Below are 26,309 nucleotides of genomic sequence, written 5' to 3' on the forward strand. Positions count from 1 at the left end.
CTCTTCAAGGTCAAAAGAGAACAAGGAGATATTTGCCAAATCAGGCTGCTAATTCCCCCTCTCCAGTCATCGAAGAGGCATCACAGTAATGCCTCCTCTCTGGACCCTTTACAAAGCACTTCCACCCATATTGTTTCATCACAACAACCTCGTTAGGCAGGAATTATTATCGCTATTTTACAAATGAAGAAATTGAGCCTAGGAAGCAGCTAGAGATGAGCCAAGCCAGGAGAACACAGGTCTGCACCCTCTGACTGCAGTTCCAACCATCTTCCCCCCGCAGCAGCCCGAGGCACTGGCAGAGCTCGGCTCCCTGTCTTGCAACTCTCATCACCATCAGGGCCCCCAGAAAAACTGCACTGGGCAAGGAGGGGCTTGCTGAGGGGCAGGGGAGCCATCAGGGGCACCCCCGCAAGAAGACAATTGTTTTTCTGGGCTTCTCTGTCCTCCCTCTCAAAGAGCCTCTGAAAAGGCTACTGCACTTCTGTAAGATAAAGAGAGAGCTAGCCCTAGCTTGTAAACCAGAGTGACTCATCTTTACAAAAGACACATTAAGTTCATGAAACAGTGAGGCTCCGGGGAATACCAGGTGCCCAGCCTCATGTGTGTCATTTTATGCAATAAACATGCTCTAGGACACGTGAGTGATTCAAATGCCAACAAATCGAATCAGGCTGCAGTCTCTTGATATTTAAAGGTCTCTCTGGCTCTGTTTGTATTTGCATTTCCAGGTGGGAAACTCACATTTTTTAATTACTGACTTCCTCACCTGGCAACAGTCTGCGGACTCCCTAATAGGCTGACTCTGAATTAATAAAACCTGATACCCACGAATTGGCTTAGTTGCTTGTTTGACAGACCAACTCCACTCGTAAAGTCTCACAAAGTTTGTTTGATGCCTTTGAACCTTTCAACACGTTACCCAGAAATAGATTCAGGTTTGCAACCCAGCACATAGGCACTTCTGAAGTGAGGTGATATTTGACATTCACCTGGAAGAGTTTCAGCGCGTTGACCAATCCGCCAACTTCATTTTTCAGGGAGAATATGACCGCAGTCTTGCCGCTCTCGGTAGCAGTGTCAGTTTTGCTGTTTCCTTTGGCGCCTTTTTTGTCATCACTTTTGCCAGAGTTAGCTTTATTTAGCTTCAAGAAGGTAGAAACACAGACACACAAATATTAGTCAGGATTCCAGAGTTTTCTATGGCTGCGTTTTCTTCCCCCCCAGATAACCCATTCATACGCTGGGAGCCCTAGAAATCATATAAACTCGAGGAGAAGTTTTCAAGTCACTGATAACTTTCGGTCATGATACTGGTGTAATGTACTCGAGGACACTACTTTCTAATGCTCAAAGATACTATCCAGTGGTTGAAATTAAAGAGGACTCAGACTTGCTTCACTTTAATAGCAACAAAAACCTCACCATCATAAAGTATAAAGTCTCATGTGTGAATCATTCCTGCCTTTCTTTCTAGATTTATGTTACAGCATGAAATTTGGTCTGTTAGCCTAGTTAAGTCGTATGGAAGCTATCTTCATTACCAAACATAACAAGAATAAGACCAAACATATATTTTTCACAAGAGTAATTTTTGTGCTGATTAAATCTTAAAAACAAAATATTCATTTCATTCTGATATATGTCAGGACATGCACTAAAATTGATAATCTTCTGTTCTGCAATTAGATCCACGCTGTCAATGTGAATCTATCTGGAGACGTTCAGCACAAAGGGATGTACTCAGCTAAGGCCATCTGTGTCAGCAGTTGGTGTCTGAAAAGTGGCTATTAAAATACAGCCACACACACACAAAAAGACAAGGGAAAGAGAGAGAAAGAGGAAGGAAGGAAGGAAGGAAGGAAGGAAGGAAGGAAGGAAGGAAGAACTAAGTCATCATTAGAAGCCAAGAGTAGAATCTGAGACGCTGGAAAAGATGAACACAGCATTGCTCGTTTCAGATGCTGTAATACATGACTAAGTAGTGACTATTAGCCCTGCTGGCTAAAAACAAAAATGACAGATTCCAGAAACTCGGATCACATAGTCAGAAATACATAACTTAAAAAAAACTGGAAACTTTTATTTGACAGACTGTGCAAACTAAGATGTAATTGGGGGGTTATTTACATGCAGATGAAGAATTGGGCAAACATCGAAACTTCTCCCTGGCAGACAGTGACGTAGTGCTGTCACATCGATCTATTTCTTCCTCAGGAAACAGAGAAATGTACATTTGATACAGGGCTTTGCCATTATCTTCCTCTGATTTCTCTACTGGCTTTATTTTCACATGTTAGTATTGTCTCACTCACTAGATTTATATATCATAGAAATAAATAATTTCGTAATTTATGACTTGAGGGAGAGAAGGCGTTTATACAGGCATTGGCATTTGTACAGTGTGTTTAGTCATTAAAAGCTCAAACGTCGTAGTACTCTCAACATCTGCCATATATTTAAGTAGCATTTTCTAATACAAAAGGGTTATTAGACATTAACCATAACTCTGAGTTTTCTTTGTTTTCCTTCTGGCAGTTCATTATGGCTCCAGAATGCCTTAATGTACTATCTCATTCAAATATTCATGATATTTAAATGTTAGGAAATCTATTTACATTTTTAGACTCATTTTTGCAAATTGATTTAAACAGTTCAAAACTTGCCTTGCTTACTTTTCAACATTTTTAGCCAGTGGTAATATACCAGTACAATACAACCCTCTGGCACATATTTGGAGCTACAATATTAAAACAGATTTTTCTATGATACAGACTGAATTGTAGTTGGTTGATAAACTCTGGTAGTACAGTAATGAAATATTTAATATTTTAATAACTAGAAATCTGAATACATTTTTTTCACTGTCTTTTTTTATTAAACTACGTGACTATTGCCCCAAACCCCAAATCACGATCTAAAGTCCTGCAAAATATTACTTTTTTATTCCTTTATTATTTAAATACAAAAACTGCCTTAAATGCTGAAACAAATGATGTACTGCTTTCATTACCCCATGAATTAAACTGAAAAAAAAAAAAAACCCTAGTAATGAGGAACACGGGAAAACTTTTGAAAGGAATCAGATCTTTTTTATTCCAATAATGAGCACCTATGGACAAAAATAGAAAATATTACTCCTGTGTTTAAAGACTAGGCTTTGTAGATGGAAGCGGGTATAGAAGACACAATAATCTTGCAGGAACCATAGAAATCTATTTAATTTCTTCTCCCTGTTCCTACTCATAATAAATGGCCTTTCAAAATTCTACACACTTTGGATAGATGTAAGACTGGTTCACACAATCTCTCATTCTTAATGTTCAGGAACCTCTTTATTTTCAACTTATAAACTTTAAGGGAAGGAAGTTCAGCACGTATCGATCAGCACACCGGCTTTACTTTATGGAGAGAGAAGGAAGGCTGAAGGCGGACAGGAGGGAGGCAGAGCAGACAGATAAGAGGAAGGAGTTGAGGTGTGTGGGTTTACAACAGGTGTCCGTCTGGCAAGGATACGGCGATCGCTACGCTAGAAAACTCTCCGCTGAAGAGTGCCAGCTACTCAGTACTCACTGTTAAGCTGCCAAGTTGCTGATGCTCTTCGGGCACTGCTGAATCCAGAGAAAAGCCTCTCCTTGCCCAGTATTTACTGGAAAACATCATCATTGCCGGCTGCATGGATCCCGATGTAGTTTTCTTTCTCTGCAGCAGGGGGCAGTAGAGGGGCGGCAGCAGCGGCGCCGGAGGAGACAAGAGACGCGGCGTGCGAGCCGCGGGCGTCTCGCGGCACTGTCCAGAACCCTGGTGCTGAAGAAGGAGCAATGCGAAACCTCCCCTCCCCGGGCTCCTTTATATGAGTGACTGGAGACTGATGGAAGACTGATTAGAAAGAAACTCATTTCTGGCTGCCGATGGCCACGGTCAGATTACAGACCTGAAGCCTGAGGTTATCTGTGTTCCTCGTGCTATTTGTTTCCTAGGTCGAGTAGCGGTTTGGGCGTGGGTGGTGGAGAACAATACATAACAGGGTGTTATTTGCAAAAGAAAACATCTGTCCCCTGACATTAGCTCTCATCTCTCAAACCTGCTACTGGCAAGTTAACCTCGGCCTTTAAGTGACTATGAATTCAATGTGTTTCAAAAGAAGGGAAATAATTTTAGAAAGAGCAACACTGCAGAACCCCTAAGCCATTTTATTTTGTTAATAAGCTTTTGCTGATCTGATGTGTTGTGACTGTGTGCATGAGTGTGTGTGTGTGCGTTTTTGTGTGTGATGGCGTTCATAAAAGGAACTGCTTTCCCAATCGTGTGATGCCACTATGCAATAATGTTCAGGAGACTGTATTGCAAAGGAAATGTGAGGTTGTGATTTAGCCACTTACAGACATAGTTGAGACCCTAACCCTAGAATCTTCCACACTTAGTGGAAGGAAAAAGAAACTAAATGCCTATATATCAGTCATTCCTTTGATGATTTAAAACTAGAACAAGTCCAACCATTTGAAATGCATAGATCAATTAATGTACTTACTAGATAAATTTTAGTAAGTCATAAAATTACTGTGTTACAGGAAAATATTTCCAACCTCCTGAGGGATGGAAGACTCTTCATCAAATGAACTTGTCTGACTGCGAAACTAAACAAAACCTAAGGCCGGCGCTGCTTGTCTATATAGAAAACAAGATGAAAAATTTTCAAAGCAGGAATGGATGAGCAAAAATTAACTAGACTGTAATTGTTTCTGGAGTTTTGAGGGGACGATTATTATGTGATATAATCTTGAAATATTATTTGGCATGCATTTCCTCTAAAAATCAGCTTTGGTAACCTAATAAGAAAGTGAAGTTTAAATACATTGATTGAAGTAATGCTAATAATAATAGTTAATATCACCAAGTACTTAGTATTTGCCAGTTCCTATTCTAAGCAGTTTTTTGGGTAAAAACATGATTCATCATCACAACAACACTTACAATACAGTAACTATGGAGAAACTGAGGCACAAAGAATTTAGGTAGTTTGCAAAAGGTTTACACAATTAAAGAGTGGCTGAGACAGGATTTAAGTTTAGGCAGTCTGGCTCCAAAATTCATGCTCTCAACTATTATATTATACAGCCTCTTGAGTATTCTAAAAAAAAAAAAAAAAAAAGAAACAAAAGTAGGCTCAAAAAACCATATATCGATTATCTCAGCTAGATCAGGGATTTGAGAAGATGTGTAAATTCAGTAAAGATTTGTTAAGCCCTCATTTTACATTAGGCATTGAAACTGAGTCCTGGGGATGCAAAGATAAATGAGATACAGTGCCTCCCCTCAAGCAAGTCACAGAACAGCAGAAAGAAACACATGCAAATAAATAAGTAAACAAAGTACACTGACTTGTCTACAGAAGACGTTAGAAGCACAGGGACAGAGTGCTCAACGCTACCTTAGGGGAGCCAAGGGAGGCCTCCAGGAGGTGTTGCCTGAGCTGAATATTTAAAAGCGAGTTTGTGTTTGTTATTGGAATGGATGGGAGATAGTGAGGAGGTGATTCCAGGTAGAGAGAGTAATACAAGAAAACAGAGAGAGAACCGTTGTTGCTCAGCAGTGGTGGAATAGGGGTGCCCAGTGAAAGATAAGGCTAAAGAAGAAAGCAGGGTTCAAATGCTGATAAACCTTGAGTGGCAATCAATGGGCTTTTCATTTCATCACCTTATCCTGCAGGTGAGAGGTCAGTTGGAAGGCTTTACACAAGACAATAGCATAACCGTGCAGGTGTTTCAGGAAAGGAGCAGCTTGGAGGAGGACCTTGAGACTGAAGGTGTAAGCCACTTAGGACTTGAAATACTGTAGTCAGGAGATGATGACCTGTATTAAGACAATAGCATTAAGCATACAATGAAAAGAACGAGAGATGTTAAGGGGTGAAATCCACTGGACAGCATCACTACTTGGGTGTGGGAGCAGATGAACAGGTGCCAGAATAGCTCGAGTCTCTGACTTGGGGGTCTGGGTAAATTATAGTGTCATTTGTTGAACTAGAACACACATAAATAATGCAACTGAAGAAAAAAAACTCTTGAAAGTTAGATCTTATACATATTGCATGGCCAAGTGAAGCTGTCCAGGAAACATTTGAACATATGGGTTTAAAACTTGAAATGAGACCAAAGCTGTCAGTCCAACAATGAAATTGGACCCCTACCTTACATCATACACAAACATTAACTCAAAGTGGATCATTGACCTAAATTTAAGAGCTAAAATTATAAAACTCAGAAGAAAACATAGGAGTATATCTTCATGGCATTGGATTAGGCAATTTTTTTCTTAGATATGATAACAAAAGCATAAGCCACCAAAGAAAAGATAGATAAATATGATTTCATCAAAATTAGAAACTTTGTGCTTCAAGGGACACCATCGAGAAAATGGAAAGACAACCAACCCACTGTATAGGAGAAAATATTTATAAGTCATGAGTCTCATAGGAGACAGTATTCAGAAAATATAAGGAACCCTTACAACTCAACAATGAAAAAAAAATAAACCAATTTTTAAATGGACAAAGGATTTTAGTAGACATTTCTCCAAACAATATATATAAGCACATGAAAAGATGCTCAACATCACTAATTAGAGAAATGCAAATCAAAACACAGTGATATTACTTTATAAAACACCAGGATGGCTAAAATAAAAAAGACAAGTATTGTAAGGAAGTGGGAAAATTGGAAACCTCATACACTGTTGGTAGCACAGCCACTTTGGAAAACTTTGGTAGTCCTTCAACATGTTAGAAATAAAATTACCATACAACCCCGTAATTTTACTCCTAGGTGTGTGTTAAAATGGCAGAGTCACTTTGGAAAAATGTTTGGCAGTTCCTCAAAAAGTTAAACCTAGACCCAGCTACTCCACTCTTAGGTATATACCTAAGAAAAATGAAACCGTATGTTCACACAAAAACTTGTATATACATATTCATAGGGCCATTATTCATAATAACCCAAAGTGGAAAGAACTCAAATATCAACTAATGAAAAGACAAAACAGAACATGATGTGTCCATAAATGGTATAAAGGAAAGAAGTACTGAAAGGTGCTAGGAACATAAATGAACCTTGAAAACATTATACTAAGGGAAAGAAGCCAGTTACAAAAGACCACATATTGTATGATTCCATTTATGTGAAATGTCTAGAAGAGGCAAAAAGAAACCAAAAAAAGAAGAAGAAAAGAGGGAGAGAGAAGAAGAGAGACAGACAGACAGAAAGTAAGTAGATAAGTGGTTGCCAGGGGCTGGAGGGGGCGGGGAAGTAGGGATGACCACTCATGGGTACAGAGCTTCCTTGGAGGGCAATGAAAATATTCTAAAATTAGATATTGGAATAGTTGTGCAACTCTGTAAATATATTAAAATTCAATGAATTGTACACTTTAAAAGAGTGAATTTTATGGCACATGAATGATATCTTAACAAAACTGTTATTTTTGTAAAGGCTGTTCTACATAGACGAGCCACTCCCTGGCTCCCCCAGGTGGATGAATGGAGCTTACTTCCTGGAGAAGGTGCAGCAGAGGACTGCAGGGCACCAGACATCACTGAGAACAACATCGTCCTGAAAGAAAAGTGATTAAATGAATGCATGCACTGGATACTGAGACTCAATCCGCAGGAGGCTGAGAACCAGGCGTTTACCCTCCGGCCAGGGAATGGGAAAAGCTGGGAGACTCTGACCAGGAAAAGAGGAAACCGCTAAAACTACACTGAGCGCTCTGAACAAAACGGAGCAATCGGATCATCCTACAGTGAAGCCCCGTTGACAAGCCCCAGTTAAATGTCTGGCAGAGATTGTGGGGCTGGACTGGTGATGATCATATATAAAGTCAGCCAATGAAAAATCTTGATAAGAATCAGCTCCCAAAGGAAAACGATTTAAGTCAGGGCCTAAGACACTTCTCAGCTAAGAATTTCATTGACCTAACTTGACATGATATCAACTCTATTAGAAAATGGGACAATAAAGAAGGGTGTATGTGTGTACAGCGGGAACTGAAGGGAGGAAAGCGGCATCTCCACCTTCGAAGATTGGGAGTCAGGAGACAACGCCTCAAGCTGAAAACGAAAGTGGCTGCAGCGCAAGCCCATCACAGCACTGGGCTCATGGAAGTAAACGCCGGAAGAATCAGCTACAAGCTGGAAGTCTCGCCAGCGGGAGGAGGAATTGGAGGGAGAAGAAGAGGGGAAAAAAAATTCTCATAACAACAAATCTTGCGGAAACCACGTGCATGTGTGACATCGATTACAAAAATTAAAACTTTAAAAACTAAACTACACTGCATAGAAGAATGGCATTGGTTTTGGATAAAGCTGAGTTTAAATCTTAGCTCTGACACCTCACTGTATTTGAGGACAGGCTATGTCATATTTCTCAGGCTTCATTTCTGTAATACGGGGTGATAATATCTGTATCTTATAGGGCTGTCATGCTGATTAAATTGGATGTGGATAAAGTGTTTATCATGGTGCCTGGCAGATATTAAATGATCAAAGTGTTAGTTATCTCCTTATCCTTCATTGATTCTGAAACCAAAGTGATATAAATGCGGGCATTGGTTTGGAATCTTTGGCAGAAATTAAAGAAATGTGGATACCTGGGTTTTGATGGGGTGACTGTCCTCCTAGTCCATGATAACTGGGCAGCCAGCAGTCATAAGATGAGCCAACCGAATTGGTTTGGACAAAGAAGCTGAAGAGCCCAAGGGTCAGAAAGTGGGATAGTATAAAAAGCAAGATATTGCCAGATAAGGAGACCTTTGAATACACGACCTTACAAATGAAGAGGGCCATGTCATCATGAATGGCCAGACGAAGAGCTAAGCGATGAGACCTGGATCCACAGAATTAGGGAAGTTTTATGTTAAGGATGTCAGTGAGTCCTGCACATAGGTATGTGTCCTCACTGAGGACCATTGTAAAAACAAGAGAGAAATAATATGTCAGCCCCTCAATCACCTGGAAAAAGGAAGGGGATCCTCGAAGGCTGGGACAAAGATATGGGAAAGGTGATATAAATGATAAACAAAGGGGTATCCAGGGTCCACTGGATATTGGAACAGACCCATCTTCCCCCCACTTTCAAATTCTCCCTCTACACACACATACTTCCACTTGTAGGCAAAATATGAGAGACCCTGAGGGTTCCTTACTCCTCCCTCCCTCCCCCTGCTCTCTCACCACTCACCCCCACCACTCTGGCCAAATAAAGATCCAGCTGGGAATACAATGTCATCAAAGGAAAGCTAAGCTTCAGAGATGTAAAGACATGTGTTTGGGGGAAAGAATAAAAGGAAATAAACCAGAGGAAAGAAAGAATTCTCCTGGTCAGTCCCCAGGGTGGACAGAGAAAGCAGGTAAAGCTATTAGAGGATAGATGTGGAATGTAAGAAGACGGAGATATTTGCAAAGAGAATCAACAGTGATTATTTGGAGATTGGGAAGCAACAAAAAAATCTGATCTCTTTCCCTTAAATAATCTTGTCTTTTTGGTTTTAAGTCATCATTCCAGTCTATCAAATTTGTGTCACAGGCAAGTTTGATAAGTATGCCTTCTATGCTTAAACCACATTGAATAAGGCAAGAGAAAGGCTGATTTTGTGCTATAAAGTTCAGCCTAACAATCTTTGGCTGGATTTCTCTCCCCAATTGTCGTTTGGCTCCTAGAGCTTACAGGGTACATTTTAGTGTCTGTGGCAGGAATTGTCCACTGTTACTACCATCCACTCCTAATTCCTCCAGCTTAACCACGTGAATACCACACCAGAATAAACTTATGCCCAGTCTATTTCCTTGATTTGGTAGTATAGTAAATCATCAGTAAAAGGAAATGCAATGAACCTACCATGACTAACTTTTAAGAAATGCAAGCAGGCTTTCTACATAACACTGTTTCCTTTCCAACAAACTCACAAACCATTGTCATGCACATAGCTCATGAAGTAGTCATCTATCCTGTTACTTTAAGGATCTACAAAGAGGTTTTTTTAGATACTAAGGCAGTGGTATGGGGAAAAAGTCTTAGGTTCACCTGAGACCTTAGAAGGTCCCACTCTGACTTCAAATCAGAGAAGTCTTCATAAAATTGATTATGTCATGGTAGTCAATAGAATGCTCATGATAGTCAATATGGGGGTGCCCTTGTGCTTAAGTGAAGAAAACTTCCAAACTACACCATATTCAAGTCGCCTCCACTTCAACTCATACTACAGCAAATGAAGGTGTTCATGACACAGTGGAAATGTATTTATTCCTGCTGACTGCACCTAAATATCTTGGAAACTATCATTTTGAGGGGGGAAAATAGAAACGAAGATAAAAGATGGATTAAACTTTGCAAGGAGGTTGTGTCAACAAGCCAGAAATCAAGCCAATAGAATCTGAAATTAAGTCACAAAGGGTGATTTGGTATCAGAGCCTGATGGAACTGACCTAATGCGGAAGAGTAACCAGAAACGTTTGCCACAAATTTAGGCATCAATCTGTTTCCTGATAAAATGTTCATTGACACTGTAATTTCCCGTACTACTCAAAATGCTTAGTGCGGACATGCCTTGTGATTTTTATTTTTTATGATTATTTGCTATATTGTCCAAGAGGGTTGACTTGAGAATGATTTATTAGTAAGCAAATATGAAATCTCTTACATTTATGTTCTCATTATCGTGTTTTTATGACAACTTTCATAAAGGGAGACACAAAAGGCAAGCACATTTAAGCCAATTTGAAGAGCATTAAACCAAAGCACAAAGGAGACAGTGATTTTCTTCTGGGGTCAGTGATGCAGAGGCTCAGATGAAACCGGAACACACAGTTCAGTTTGACCTCAGCCGATGGAAAACAAACCAAATGGTGCCCCAAGGCACCATGTTTTTGTGAGTAAAAGTAGACTGCGTAGCTCTAAGAACAAAAATGGTCTGTGGTGGTGTATTTTTGCTTGCTGTCAGATAATAATGATAGAATTTATTAACGCTTAATCATGCCAGGCACTGTAATAAACATTTTACGTGTATTCCATTTACTCCTCGCGACTGGGGTAGGTATTATCCACCTACAGGTGTGAAACTGAGGGCTCTTAGAGAATCATCATGGTCACAAAACCAAGAAACAACTGGGCGTCAGGTCTCAAATCCGCGACTACCTGACTCCAAAACCTGGGCTTTTACCCAAATAGTTTACCTCTTCTGTTTTACGTTCGTGAATGCAGTGGACGTCTTCTAGTATGAACAATCCAGTGTGAATTTTCCCTGACATGTGTCTCCCAGAGTTTTGCAGGATAAACTCCATGTCCGTGGCAAGAACAGAAAGCACGTCACAAGGTGATCCAAGTACCTACACCCCCGCAAGCCACCCTGAACTCCTTGAGAAAACCAATCCCTCAAGCAAGCTGCACGATTTGTCCAGAAGCACCAATCAAAACAACTCCTATTATTCGTGTTTACATATTATGTAACTCTAAATTGTGACCAAGAAACTAAGTCAGTGGTAGCAGATAAATAAGAAAACAAGAAGAAAAAAGAAGGCACACAAAACTTCCAAGGTTTTTGTTTGGGGGGTGGTAATTAGGTTTATTTATTTTTAGAGGAGGTACTGAGGATCGAACCCAGGACCTCGTGTACGCTAAGCATGTGCTCTACCACCAGACTTCCAAGGTTTTTAAAAGCAAGTTTAACAAAGATTGTGTGTATATATATATGTTTTTTTTTTTAATCCATAGTGATGCTCTCAGACCACGTGAGTCCTTAAGGGAAACCTAGGAAACTTAGGAAAGCAGTTAAAATAAGAGGGACCCCTTAAACCAAGGCCAGGCCTGTCATAGGTCCCCTCCACACTGTGAAGCGAACAAATAAAATGCTCATAATTACCCAGCCCTCTCACAGAATAAAATCCCACTCTTCTAAACATACCTTTTTCTGTCTAATTCTGAACTACAGTTTCAGATACGGAAAACTCAGCAAACCCAGACATATGAAAAGCATCGCAAAGTCACATTGGGAGAGTAACCAAAAGTAAATGAGAATTTCTGTGGCAAAGAATTTCCTCCTCTACAAGTATTAAAGGAAAAAAAATAAAGAGGAGGCGGGGGGTGAGTTCTCATGGCTGGAATGATTCAGTTACAGTCCTGTTAGGAACAGAGGAATAGATCAGGAAAAACGATTCTGGGCTGTGGCTCCAGGGTTCTGCCACCTGCATTCAGTCCACTGGACCTCAGCTGATACGTTCTTATTCCTTAAATTCCTTCCCTAAGAAAAGATATGTCTCTTTCAAGACTAACCCATCCATTCTGTAAGCTGGAGTTTACGAAGCCAGGGTTTGTCACTCTTCTTAGACACGAAAACAATGAAAGTGATTATTTTCCCCTCAATCTTCACAATCAATGAAACTTTGGGACAAGTCATACTAAGCAGAAACTTAAAAGGCTGGTTTGGGAAACAACAGGATGTGAAGGAAGCTAGTGAGAACCTGATGGTTCTGATGACTGGGTTCCCCCTCATTTGGGCTGTCCACTGGCCTACATACAGAATCCTTCAAAGCTCTGTAAACCAAAGAGAACAGTCATTTGTCCCAAAGTTATTCAGAGATCGCATCTAGTCTACGGCCACACCCCACTGAATGCACCCGCTCTCGTCAGAAGCTGCATTTAAATTGAGGAATTTAACAAAAGTGGTTTTAGAGTTAACTTCTTTACACCCACAAGCGGGGAAGGAGGGGACAGGAGCATCTGTGCACCTGTAATAGCTTAACTCCTATTAAGAGTATAAAAAAATGAAAGAACTTAATTTCACTCAGAAAAGTTAACGATTTAGTCTTTACATCGTCTATTTGGGTTAGATGCTGTTAACTGCTAACGACTTCCTAGTCAGCACTCTATTTGGCTCATTTAACCCTTGACTCAGTTAACAGAAAGCATGTGACCCAAATTTTCTTTGGATGTTTCCTGCAAACTGTGCCAGACAGGGACAGGGGCACGCAGTGTAAATGCTAAGCGCTCACAAGTACCTTGACAGCTTCTCCACTGGAGAACAATTTGCTTTGCAAAGTGAGCCTGTGGCACCTATGGGACAGAGATGTACAATCAGGCCACACAACATCGAAAGCAACCTGTAAACAGCTCTAGTGGTGTTTTTCAAGCAGTCTGCTAACCCACTGGGTCTTGTGCCTCCAGACTAGTGTGGTGTTGGAGATACCTACTATTGGCTCACAACAAAAACCCATCTCTGCAGTTAATAAGTCTTCTTAATTAAAACGGCTGAAAGACAACGGGGCTGCTCATTGATCACAGCCAAGCTTACTGGAATTTGTACTTTTCATTTTGTCTACTTTTCCACATAGAGATGCGAGGAGCAACATACCGTGTAGGTATTTGAGGATGCATGTTTAACAGCTGACCTACTGTTCTAACATTCCAATTCTAACTCAGGGATTGAACATGAGGAAAACAGGGTATTTCTGATTCCCGACAGCTCTTAGAAAGAAACTTTGATCGCAGTTTTTCTTTACAGTGAGTTTGTTAACAACACAGGTTCCCATGGGCTAAAAGACTGCACGGATATCCAAAAAGTCACAGGGTACGGCCAGTCTCACTGTCCTACTCCGCCCCACCTTTGCATCTGAGGACAACACCCTGTTTTTCTCTAAGATGGATAGCCTGAAAAACAGGAGTCTACTTACATGACACCGAGAAAAATATTTATAATCAGAATAACCCTCAAAAATCTACAACTTAAAACCCCCATATTAAAGGACCCAAGGGGAGAACAGGCAAATACACTGCATCATTCAAATGGCAGTGTGCACATTACAAGTTCAGATGTTTATGATCCAGTAACAACATTAGATACTGATGGAAACCGTTCAGGTTCATTTCAAAGTTAATCCTGTTTCATATTCAGAAATAAAATGACACTGAAAGTTTGTCTTCAAAATCTAAGAACGGAGGGGGAAACCTACAATAAAATATGCTAAGAGGACTGTCATCACTTTTTATAAAAAATGGTGACCAGAACTAGGGCAAATCCAGCTTAGAACATCAAGGAACTACATTTTAAAAACTTAGGGACTTGTCTACCTGACCATAAGTCAACATGGTAAGCCATGAACTCAATATACAAGGCCAGTTCTCTGACTTCAGAGAGGCTCAGGATCCACCTGGGTGCCTGTAGAACAGAGTCCTTGACCTCATTTCCAAAAATTCTGATTCTGTAGATCTGAAGTAGAGCCTGGACATGTATTTTGACAATACAAATCAAGAAGTGGAAATGAGCACTCTGAAGATACTTTAATTAACGGAGTTATGCACATAAAACCACTAGCATGGGTCAAATTACATTATTATCCTCACATTATATAATTTGTAACAATTATTCTCCACTTTTGGGGAAAATCAGAGAAGCTTTTGAAAAACTATATGATCTCTCCACCAGATACACATGTATGCACACAAGACTTCAAACACAGTAAGAGGTTCATGCATCTTCTGAAACCCCAAGCTGGAATAACGTTACCTTATCACATAATTGCACACTAAGGTGAAGTTCTGGGTTCTTCAATAAACATTTTGGGTTACTTTATACAAGCTATCATTAATAATGGGCATAATTATATCAAGTTCCCCTAGGAATTAGTTGGCATTCATAAAAACCTTTGGAAATGTCAGGTTTAGCAAGAATCACTATCTATCCCAAAAGGCTGTTTTCCTCACTCAAAAAAGCTTTAGTCGTTACCGACACGAAAGTTTCTAACATTATAAAGAGATGAAGAATCCTAGACACACGAAACAATCAAAACAGAGATGATTCTTCAATACAGAAAGGTTTCCTGTGGACTCCTAACAGAATTGAAAATACTTTCTACAACCAAATTACTTGAATTTTAACTTTAAATTATCACATACTATAGCACGTAATATTTTACATTTGTGAAGAACTGAAATAAACAAATCTTTAAAAAGTTAGACTAAGACATTTACCTGAACCTACTGTAGCAATATCAACAGATCAAGTTTACACGGTCTTTGCTAACTGAATTTTGCAAGAGTCTGCAATAACTCTGATTAAGTGAAGACTTTCCCTACCACTATATTATTATCACTTCCATATAAAAAACAGGCTAAAAAGAAATTCAAGACTGTTTGGTAAAAACATTTTAACAGTAGCTTTAATAATGAAACTTGACAAAAGTTCAACTTACTAAATGTAATAAGATTCTTTTAAAACTCTAAAGTAGATATTATATGTTACATAGTAGAAAAACTCCCAAAAAACCCTGTCCAGGAAGGACAAGAAAGACATCAAGATGTTCTCAGCAATTTCCTGAACAGCAGGAAATGAAAGGCTGGAGATGCCGAGTTTTTGATCAGTTCACTTTTTTTCTTTTTCTCTGAATAGGCTTACTCATTATTAACTGATGAAAGATAACATACATATGATATTAAAAGCTACAATCTAATGGTTCTACTGCCATGATTGTCAGTTAATGCTCAAGCAAGAAAAAAAGTTCATTTGGTTCTCTAGCTTTCTGGAAAAAAAAAAAAAAAAGTCTATCTACCAGACCATTTGAGAACTACGTAACTTTTATTTTACATTATCAACATCAATTGTAGGAAGCTGCTTTACTGATTCAGGTAATTACATCCTCCAAGGATAACACCACGCCCAATTTCACGCTAATGAAACATGTTCTTCAGTTATATGAAGGGTCATGTTTTTTGCTCATTTCCCCAACTCATTCACAAATGGTTGTTTCACTCACCTAAAAATGTAAGACTGGGGTCCATACTGGATTTTTTTTCTTCTGATGAAGAACTAGCAGATTATTTCTAAGTGTAATTTAACTGAAAACATTACATCAACTTCAATATTTATTTTAATGATATGTACAGAAGTTAACAAATCACAATTAAAACGGAATCAGTTCTGTTAATTCCACATAACTTAAAATCATGCAACACTGCATGGTAAAGACAACTGCTTCGTTCATATACAAAAAAGCGTTACTTTGAGACTCGTGATAGTATATTGAAATATTTGACATAAGCTTTTTGTAAAGAGTATTTTATAAAAATTTAAAGACCTGATTAATCAGTTAATGCATCATTAAGAAAGATAATAAACATTATTAGCAAAGTGAGGCTACAAGCAGTTAACTTGAAAATTACACCAGGTACAGGGTTCAATGTAGTCTCATGAAATAATGTTTCGTTAAGAAAATAGTTTTGAAAAAGATCTCATATTGAAGCTATGTATTAACTTTGTGAAATCAGGTTATATAAATCAATAGTCAAGTTTATTCAGTTAAAGAAAATATGCCTATCCTTTCTTATACTCATAAATAAGTACTTATACAGTCTTTATATACAAGTGAAGGAAAGTTCAATGTAAAAAATATACTGCCAATCCACTTATTATGGTTGAAATAGCTCCTTATCTACACATTAAATTGCATTGATGAAAATGTCCAAATCACATTCCACCAGCATAAATATTTAAGCTGAGTACTGTTGTAAACAACATTTGTCACCGGGTAACAATCTACTTCTCAGCTTAGAATGGTATAGAAGGCCCAAACATTTAATTTAATCAAATCCAAACCCATTAAACTTGGAGTAAACAAAGTGAATGTTTTTCAAAGTGCATAATTTCCAACTCATCCACTTGTAATATTTATCCAATTCCAGTTTTTCAGCAAGAAAATAAAATGTACTGAGCTATAAAAATACTAAGGAATGTTACTGAAAAGGAAAGGCTATTTGGTAGAAGTAACTACAAAAATAATTAGTTTAAATCTTTGTAAAGCTTTAATGCAAGAACATCAGTACACTCTTTCCATAAACCTTAAAGCATGATCAATACCGAGATTTCAAATTTCCACCTTTCAAGTACTTTAAAAAAAGTTCAACAAAGTGTCTCTTCAAAAATTAAGCAAGAAGAGTGATCATGCAGGTGTTAATCTGCTGACACTTGGGGACACTGGTATCTCTGTTGGGCTGTCATCTCTGGCTCCACTGGTGGCAAGTACAGACAAGGAGTTACTCTGAAACGCAGGTGTCAGACAATTAGCCATGCCAACATTTTCATCTTCACCGGTGTCTGAATCCGGTGTTGTAACTTCACTGTCCTGAAGCCCCAGGATCTCACAAACTGCTTGAGGCAACTCCTGAATAAGAAAAATCAAACACAAATCTGTCATTCACCATAGAGGGAAAGTAATCACAAATTAACACTTCTGTTTAAGACTACATCAGAGCGTTTGTTTTAACAGTACAATCGTTCTGCACCCTCTCAAACCTTCCTTCTCCACTCCAAATGAAGTCCTAAGCACTCTTTTAGTAAGTGGCTCTCGGACCTTCTATTCTGAATTAGCCACTCTCCACTCCACCCCACTACTCCCACAAACATATTGTTTTCTAATATTTTGCATTTATTTCATTCTCATTTACATCATCTTTCTCTCTCAAGACACAGAAGCTTCTTAAACATAAGAAGTATCTTACTGACAGTTTTGAACAGAACAGCTATCAAATACCTGTAGAAATGAGCCACTGTAAATATTTGGAACCATGAACAAATGATACAAAGACCAAGCAAGAATTCTCTAAAAAATATGAAAATCAACATACATCAAAAGTATAATCCTTTGGTTTAAACTGAGAATATAATACATCAAATATGGCTTGTTTTTGAGATAATTAAGAGCTTGACCGATACAAATGTAAAGACACAGACCAAGTACTATTCACTTAATTATTTCTGATTAGCATCTGTCTTTACTTGGAGATACTATATATCGAATACGAAGTCCTACTCTGTAGCCACTGATTTAATTGGGTAATGTATCAATGCTTAAGTTCTACAGCCTCTTTGGTTGCTGCAGAAGTGTTTTCATTACTTTTGTAATTCTGCATTATTATATGTTTCCTGTCTAGCCATAATTAATCAACTGTTTCCAATTAAGTGCTGTAAATCTACAATGCTAAACAGACACTAGCTAATGCTTTGTGTCTGCCTTCAACTTGCTGCCATCTATTACTTCTAAAAAGAAAAATTCTTTTTTGACCTTAACCCATGAAAAACACAAAACAAAAAACCCAGCAATTACTTAAAACACTGTATAGATACCTTGCATTTTACCATCTGTAGAGAAATTGCTTCTGCCTTGCATAGTATATCTTCCACATCAATTTTCATGGACAATTCATTGATATGCTAAAATAAATCAATAAAATAAAATGATGATTGAAACTGAAACACTAGTATGTTCTACTATACAATTTATTACTTATATTACACTGTAGACAAAAATCCTTAAAATAAAAATATATACTACAAGTAAACAAGAAATTTAATATGTCTTTCATTACATCATTTCAAGTTTTAAATCTAAAACAGTTAATAAGCTTATGGAACATTAAATCCAGCAGTTGTCCCAAGTCTACTATGTCAAAGTTATAAGCAAAAGACATTTTTTTTAGAAAACTAAACTACAGAAAAGAGCATTAGTTGAATTTCCTTTTCTTCCTAATTAGCTAGGAAAAATAAGTAGCCAATATGTACTTATTGGACTGTCCTTCTCAGAGAGCCAGTCCTGGTACTGTTATTGGTAAAATTTAAGTTACTCAGGGGCTTCGGTAATGCTCCAAAGGAATGTTTTGTACATCAGTCCCACCAAAAGGAGGAAAGAGTCAAAATATTAAAATCTAAATTAAAGGAATCACTACCTTAAGTATTTCATTAAAGCCATAATGCTTTTCCATTATTTGCTGCTTTTCTGATTCCAGAATAGCACAACAGAGAAGAAGATGGAAATTTTTACATGGTAGTTCAGTCCACATCACCTATAAAAAATAGAACACCTGTTTAGTAAACTATACCAATTCTAAAATGCTCTCTTCACAGATACAGTGCTGACCTCTAAATGCCTTCTATGCAATGCAGAAGCTGTCTAGATGGGAGAGTCCACTCTTTTTCTAGTTAAGTGAAATGAGGTGTGGGGAAGGGAAGTCTCACCTTTACCTGCGAAGTAACTAACATTACGTGTAACATTATGTGAATACAATGAATTCCAAATGTGGCTCCTTAGGTAACTACAGTAACACTGAGTCTAGCCAGTAAGATAAATGGCATGAATTAAGGAGCCACAGCCAAGAGGTTAAGGTGTAAGGGTTAGAGGCATTTTCAATATTTTTCTGACCCTTTACTTAAAAGTTTTTCACTTTTAAGTAACCTTCAGTCTCGTGGAGGAAGAGTGGTGGGTAGTGCTAAATTCTGGAAGTAAAGATGCACTTGTACATTGCATGGAATAAAAAACACCCAGAGGTAGCTCCAATTTCTAAACATCATACTATGTAATGAACTCAGAGTATTCCTGATTATGACAAAAACTGAATGGACCACCCCAAATTTATACCCAAATGCATAAAATATTTTATCAATAGCTGCACTTCTTCCTAAGTTCCTTAAGTATAGGTAATGTCCTAAAGCTGAAGGTCTTAATTTCCCCCTGGTTAATGTACCTAATAATACCTTTCCTAGAAAAATCAAAAACTCATGTAAACAATGCTATTAAAGCACACCTGAAATATTTTTTCTTCTTTCACCAAAAATAAATCAAGTTGGATACTTTTCATACTAAATCCAATTTTTGAAAGTTTAATTACAATGTAATTACTCTCAAAGGTTCCATTAAAAGTTCCAATTTATTGGTAAACACAGATTAAGAAATTATTCCAGCTACGTGGTAACTTTAAAAAAAGAAGTTGAAATACTAATTTAACAAAATTGATAAGCTTTAAAATACGATTCTAGGTTGAGAACATATGAGCTTTTCTTCTAATGTCAAACAAAGGAAGTGATGCCCCATAAGTCAGTGCATCACCTCCTCTAATGGGAGCACAGTCACCAGGAGTACAGGAATTGACTCCACCTGTAACAGCCTCGGAGGGCACTGGCGTTCCAGTGTAGACTAAGGCTTTCATTATCCAAATGGATTATTCTCCCAATTCTTTGGGAAAATTTCTGTCATCTTCATTTGTATAAAGATAAGGTAGCAATCAGTTGTTTTACCAATATTCTATTTCAAAAGCTCATCCGTCTGTTAACAATTAACAGATACGTGAGAAGAAAGTAGTAATTTTGTTTTTCATCAAGCAGTGCCCTGGGTGCAAAATGGAATAAAACAATATACACCAAAAACATGATGATGGGTATCGCTTAGAGTGGAAAGAGGAAAATGGGGCTTGGGGTGGTGAGCAAAGATGTGAGCTATATCCTTAAATGTTTTTTTCTTGGAAAGAAAGAGAAAAAACTAGAAGTAAGCAAGGCAAAATGTTTACATATGTTAAGTGTGAATAGTGGGATGTGTGTTATATTATTCTTCGTATTTTGCTCTCACTCAAATTTCTTTAGAAAAAAAAAAAAAGCCAAACACAAGTCAGTTCCCTCCCAATGCTTCAGACGGCAAATAAAGCACTATCTCTAAGGACCGGCCTGACAAAACTTCCTTAACTCTGCACGAAGCTACACCAGAATGTGGCCGAGCCTCACATGAAGTCCCGTCTCCCAAGGAAAGAACACAGGCACAAATGGTCCACAGAACTGGTTCTGGGAAACCTACTGGCCCCAAGGGTTTGATTTACAGTAAAAAGCTCCAAAGACCAGACATTCAGTTCAAGATTGTTAATTTTTAAGGAGAGACCACAAACCACCAGGATTTCAGAACAACACTGCTTTAGAAATTCCAGTCGGGATATTACAATCTATTTATAGATACAAATGTTTATTTCAATAAATATTATATTTTAATAATAATTTAAGAACTTACCTCCCATAATCGGAGAATATCTAGAAAACTAAATTCCCTTTTAAATCTGATTAAAAGCCACCTGAAGCAGAAATAAAGGTATCCAGAGTCCTGGGATTCTACAGAAAGAAAAAAGAAATACTTATATATGGCTTACTCTTATGCTAATTATCTCAGAATACAATAAACTATTTCAAACTCAAATTTTTCTGTTCATCTTAGGCTATTAAAAGTCCTATAAATGTAACTGCCTTCTACTAATTCAAGGAAACAACTCAAATTGCAGGCTAACTTCTTTAAAAGAAACCATCACATAAGAACAAATACAGTCAACCCTCCATATCTGCAGATTTAAACAACTATGGATAGAAAAATATTTGTTAAAAAAATTTTTTCCCATGAAGTTTCAAAAGCAAAACTTGAATTTGCCACCTCTGGCAACTACTTACATAGCATTTACAACTATTTACAGTTTGATCCCACACTTTTAGTCCTCAGAGAAGCCCAGGCAACACTGGCAGGGTGTATATGTCTTTAAGAGTTCTCTACATTTTTTCCCTTTGAGTATTACCCTAAAATTTGCTGGGTAGAGTTTTGATTCACTAAACTTACCTAAGTAACTGCAAAATCCACTGTCCAACAACCGAAGTAAGGTACTTAGCTGAATTAGCTGGGTCTTCATGCCTTGCATTTGCTCTTCAAAATTTTGATGCTTTAAAAGGAAATAATTGTTGTCACATTAGTAATATTCAATGAACGCTTTACTGTATATAATCATTGGTAACTATGCCATGAGGATAAGGACAAATGTTGGACTTATACCACATTGGTTATATTTAAAACTCACAACTAATTAAAATGCTAAAGCAACATTAAAAAGGAGGGAAAGAGAATCTTTGGTCTTAAACTGAGGACTATTTTTTCACATGGGAAATAAACTTACCAAATCACTTTCACTGTTAAATATTTCTTTCAATTAACATATGAAATAAAATTAATTTTACCTTTAACATGTATCTCTCGCTGAAGAATTAACTAATTATCTTAGATTTGATGACAATAGGGAATCTATGAAGTCAAAACCATTTTCATGACAATGCTGAAACAATCTATGCATTTTGTGCTTTAAGTTCTCCCGCAAGTGTAAAAGCTGTATGATATGTGATACTGCGCTGGACAGCACACAGGAGCAGATATGAAAGTCAGCCGTCTCTTACTGAACTGTTAAACCAAACATTAAAGAAAATGTAAAATGTACAACAATCCCTCTTCTCAGTAAATTTTGTTTTGGAAAAGTTACTTTTCATTAAAAAATATACGTATGTTAAGGTATAATAGGTCTGTTATTTTTAAATGAATTAATAGATATTTATAAACTTCTCAGTATTAATTTTTCAGATGAGAAACGTCAAAAGACATAACCCACACAAACAAAAGCTCTAGGAATCCTTAATAATATTTACAAGTGAGAAGGGGCCCTAAGATCACAAAGTCTGAGACTGCTGTGGTTTACATGTTTTAAAAAATCTTCGAAGTTGAGCAGATTCCCTACCAACACTTCAGTCAAGGTTTGGGGGATGGAAGCACACCAAAATAAATGAAATGCTTCTTCGATGATTCTGACTCCTTTAACCCACGTTTCCTGAGCCCTCTATGGTGACCTACCGCACTAACTTTGTGACAAGTGTAAGAACAACATCCCCTCCCTCAGACTTATTTTTTTAGTTTTAGAGACAATAATAGTGCTTTATTAGAAGTATCTATCAGATTAGAAACCACTCCTTCTTGGTTAAAAGAAAAAAATTAAGGGCTAGTGATTCTCAATAAACTGGCTTCTCTTTAGTGATTTAACGAACTAGTTTAATAGACTAATGCAAGCTTCTGGGATATAGTTTCTTCAGATTTCCCATATGGAACTCTAAGAGAAAGGCAGAATTAATTAACTCTTTGATTAACAGCATAGTTTTTATTGTGACGTGACTAAAAGCTAGAGTTGGTTTGGAAGTACCAACATCACCTAGCCATTGCTACCCACTCTGTTATAAAAAGAAGCACTCCCAAAATGACAGAAGCCAAAATGACAGAAGCTATTCCCGGAGAAAGGAAAATGAGATTAACAATGGATATACAAAGGGCCTCAAGTGTAACTGTAAATAAATACACATGTGCAGACATACACATACGTATGCAGGTATGCACGTATGTGTATGTGCGTACACATAGGTGTGTGTGTACAAACATGGAAAGGGGTGAGAGGGAAGGGAGGGACTGAATTACATGGCAAAATGAGTGGTGGGTATAAAAAAGTTCATTAGATCATTTTGCAAATATTTCCATAATATTTCAATAATAGACAAAGTCTACGCCTAAACCTACATTAGATGTGAGTAAATATCAACAAAGGACATCTACAGACACTGGATTCAGCCTCATAAAAGCAGTAAAAACTTACATGAAAATAAAGCTGTAAAGCAGAAGGGAGGAGTCAAACAGCAGCACAGATTCAAGGACACCAGAACAACAGCAATGCAGTGGAAAATAATCGTGCAGATTATTTTGATTACAACATGCTGCCCTTTTGTTCAAATATTACACAACAAAAGATGTTAGGAAATGGTATATTAAGAGATCTTTTTAGAATAAAAACTAGAAAAATCCCCAGACCACTCTCAGTGGAAAAGGCAAACAGAGAACATTTACTGTGAAAAAGAGAACAAAGAACTTGAAACTTCATACACAAAAATGACAAACAGACCGTGAAGTGTGCATTACAGATGTTCAGAAAGTAGTCTTCACATCTGAGACCTAAAGACATGCACACATATGCATGTATGTGTGTATTTGGCATCATAAGCCAATATATTTGAACATGCCAATATTAGCTCAGTTGTATGAAAACTATTATTGTAAAAAAACTAAACGCAGTATGCCTGGCTAATTCTTGGAATACCTACTCTAAGTAAAGGTCTAAACTAAGCACTGGGGAAATATTCATGTGTTTATTCTACGAAAATCAGCTGAACAAAAAAGCCTCATGTCAGGCATTAGGAAAATTCTGGAAGCATATCAGAGAACTAGTTAAACAAATACATGACCCCTCTTACCAAGGAACACACTAGGTCTAGTGAAAAGAGGATAAACAACAAAAACAAAAGGAAAGCAGACAACAGTTTTCATACAATTAATATCAGTTGTACAGACCTTTATAACAAATGCCTCAGGTTTCTAGAGCACTTGGGAGTAAATGGAACTAAGGAGGCAGGTAAAAATCAATCAATCAATCAATCAATCAAAAAGGGAAGACAAACTATGATATTACCAGGCTACTGCAATTAATAATCTTTCCAAATAATCCAAAAGCATTAAATCATGGTAAAGGACTACATAATTAGATATTTTTAAATAGGAAAAGAATAGTTTAAAACCATCAAATCTTATCAAGTATGGAAAAGAACTAGAAGTGAGGATGAGTTGGAACCATGGATAAGAAACTTGAGGAAACAGATAAAATTGGGGCAAACTGGAAGGGAAAGAAAAACAGGCAGGCAAGAGGGGAAGAACAGAAGTAACTGAGATGAGAAGGGCACCACTTGCAAATCCCCTATCTGCATCCCAGACTCTGTGTTACAGGGAAATATACTATATGATTACACAGTCAAAATCTTCACCCTCCTGCAAGCGAGCAATTTCAGTACCTGATATCAAGGCCCAACATCAAGTATATTAGTTTTATTCTGAAACAGTACAGTGACCTATGTGGCCAGGTCTTTGGATTTCCTATGCCTTTATCTCCTCTTAGTCCCTACACTTTCTTTTCCCCCTTTCTAACAGATTGCTTGAGAAGACTGTTCTGTTTTATTTTCCTGTTAATACTCTTTCTGTGCTATTGTCCTAGAACTCTGTCTCCAAGATATATCAAAGATAATAGATAAAATGTTCTTTGTAATAATTGTATATATAGACACAGTACAACACTAATAATCGCATGCTTCTGAAAAAACTAAGAAAGTGTCAATGTTACAAATAGTTCAAACACATCTGGAGAAAAATCAGTCACTTATAATAAAAAAATCCAAAATGTTCACAAAAGGTAAGGATATTACTTGGCATGACTAAGCTTTATCTCTGAAACAGATGATATGAAAGTTCAACTGCTTCGCAAGAACTGAATTCATCTATTTCATCAATATTCTACAGTGACTCATGGCTCTTCGGCAGATCATACGCACTTACCGATACTAAATCCTGATTATTCCTGTTCTACAGACATATACTATCTACTTTTTGTATTAAAAACAATACCAGGACTTCCAAGCCTCTTGAAAAGACTTGAAAAAAGAAACAAACGAATGAACAACACAGAGCAACTTTTTTTAAGTTCCACCGTAAATGGCTAAATATAAATATCAATCTTACACGATAAGATTATACAACTACAATTTTCAAAATTAGTTTGATTAAAGGAAAGAATCTATTCTTACCATTTGGTCCATGTAGGAGGCAAAGCACCAAAAGGCATCCACTTCATTTTCCATCACATATAAAACAGGGGAAAGTAAATCACTCATTCCTTGCACATACCCTAAGAAGAACAGAAAAACTAATTATGTCTCTAAAAACCTAAGCTTTATGTATCCTTCTGTGCGTATCATCACCATTTCACTTAAAATCACATCTTTTCTTTGGTTTCAGAAACTGGTAGATACGGAAGTTTGTAAACACGGTGGAGGAAATCCCGCGATCAGGTGAGAAAGATGAGTTGTTTTAGACCAAGATGTCAAGCAGGTATATAATGGCTAGTGTAGATATCACTATCAAGAATGGTAATAATATTAAAAAATAATATGTAAAAGCATCATGAGAAAGAAGAAGGGTGAAGAGAAAACCCTGAGAAGTATCAAATGTCAGAATACATACTCAAAGGGAGATTTGTGAAGGAACAGTCAAGAGGAAAGGGGGAAAAAGCCATGGAGAAGAGTGTTGTAAAAGTCCACGCGGGAAGAAAGCTGCAAGATCACCAAGCTGCCATGAGTAAGTCTAGCAAAATAAGAACTAAAAAGGGTTCAACTGCTTTAGCAACCAGCTTATTGGTAATCTACACAAAAGGAGTCACAACAAAATTATCTCTTTTAAATGGTCGTATTCATATTCTTTTCTCTTTTTTTTCTTTTGCTGTTATTCTATATCCAATTAATGCTAGCAAATGAATTTAATCCAATCAATATTCTGTACCTAAAACTACCACTTTAACCACCTTTCTCTTGATGCTCTTATAATTTCTCAGTCACGCCACTAATTTACAGCCTTTGGTTAAAAAGAAAATTGGGAAGTTAAAGAATCAGGTCCCTCACTTAAAAAACAAACACAAAGTCTTAGTTTTGCTTTTCACCTGACCATGTCAAGCTTCTTGTTTCTTAGTTTTATCTTATCCTCAATTTTCTTAAATGTTTTACAATTAGATTTCAGA

The 26,309-nt window shown here is 37.4% G+C and overlaps 2 protein-coding genes across 3 annotated transcripts in view; both read right to left on the reverse strand.

The window, feature by feature from the left end:
* Positions 1-3,688, reverse strand: part of TPH2 (tryptophan hydroxylase 2) — an 82,763-nt gene extending 79,075 nt beyond the window's left edge. Inside the window, exons 1-2 of the mRNA XM_006191102.2 lie at positions 3,574-3,688; positions 993-1,145 (exon numbers count right to left, since the gene is read on the reverse strand). Coding sequence (XP_006191164.1) covers positions 993-1,145; positions 3,574-3,678 — 258 coding nt within the window. The 5' untranslated portion in view covers positions 3,679-3,688. The remainder of the gene's footprint in view (positions 1-992; positions 1,146-3,573) is intronic.
* Positions 3,689-15,599: 11,911 nt separating this feature from the next.
* TBC1D15 (TBC1 domain family member 15) overlaps positions 15,600-26,309 on the reverse strand; it is a 60,884-nt gene continuing 50,174 nt past the window's right edge. For both annotated transcript variants that reach the window (XM_006191103.3, XM_014564697.2), the window contains 6 exons: positions 25,324-25,424; positions 21,455-21,554; positions 20,864-20,961; positions 18,762-18,878; positions 18,163-18,249; positions 15,600-17,200 (listed from right to left, as the gene is read on the reverse strand). In XM_006191103.3, coding sequence (XP_006191165.1) covers positions 16,979-17,200; positions 18,163-18,249; positions 18,762-18,878; positions 20,864-20,961; positions 21,455-21,554; positions 25,324-25,424 — 725 coding nt within the window. In that variant the 3' untranslated portion in view covers positions 15,600-16,978. The remainder of the gene's footprint in view (positions 17,201-18,162; positions 18,250-18,761; positions 18,879-20,863; positions 20,962-21,454; positions 21,555-25,323; positions 25,425-26,309) is intronic.

Source organism: Camelus ferus, chromosome 12 (genome assembly GCF_009834535.1).
Source record: "Camelus ferus isolate YT-003-E chromosome 12, BCGSAC_Cfer_1.0, whole genome shotgun sequence".
NCBI lineage: Eukaryota > Metazoa > Chordata > Mammalia > Artiodactyla > Camelidae > Camelus > Camelus ferus.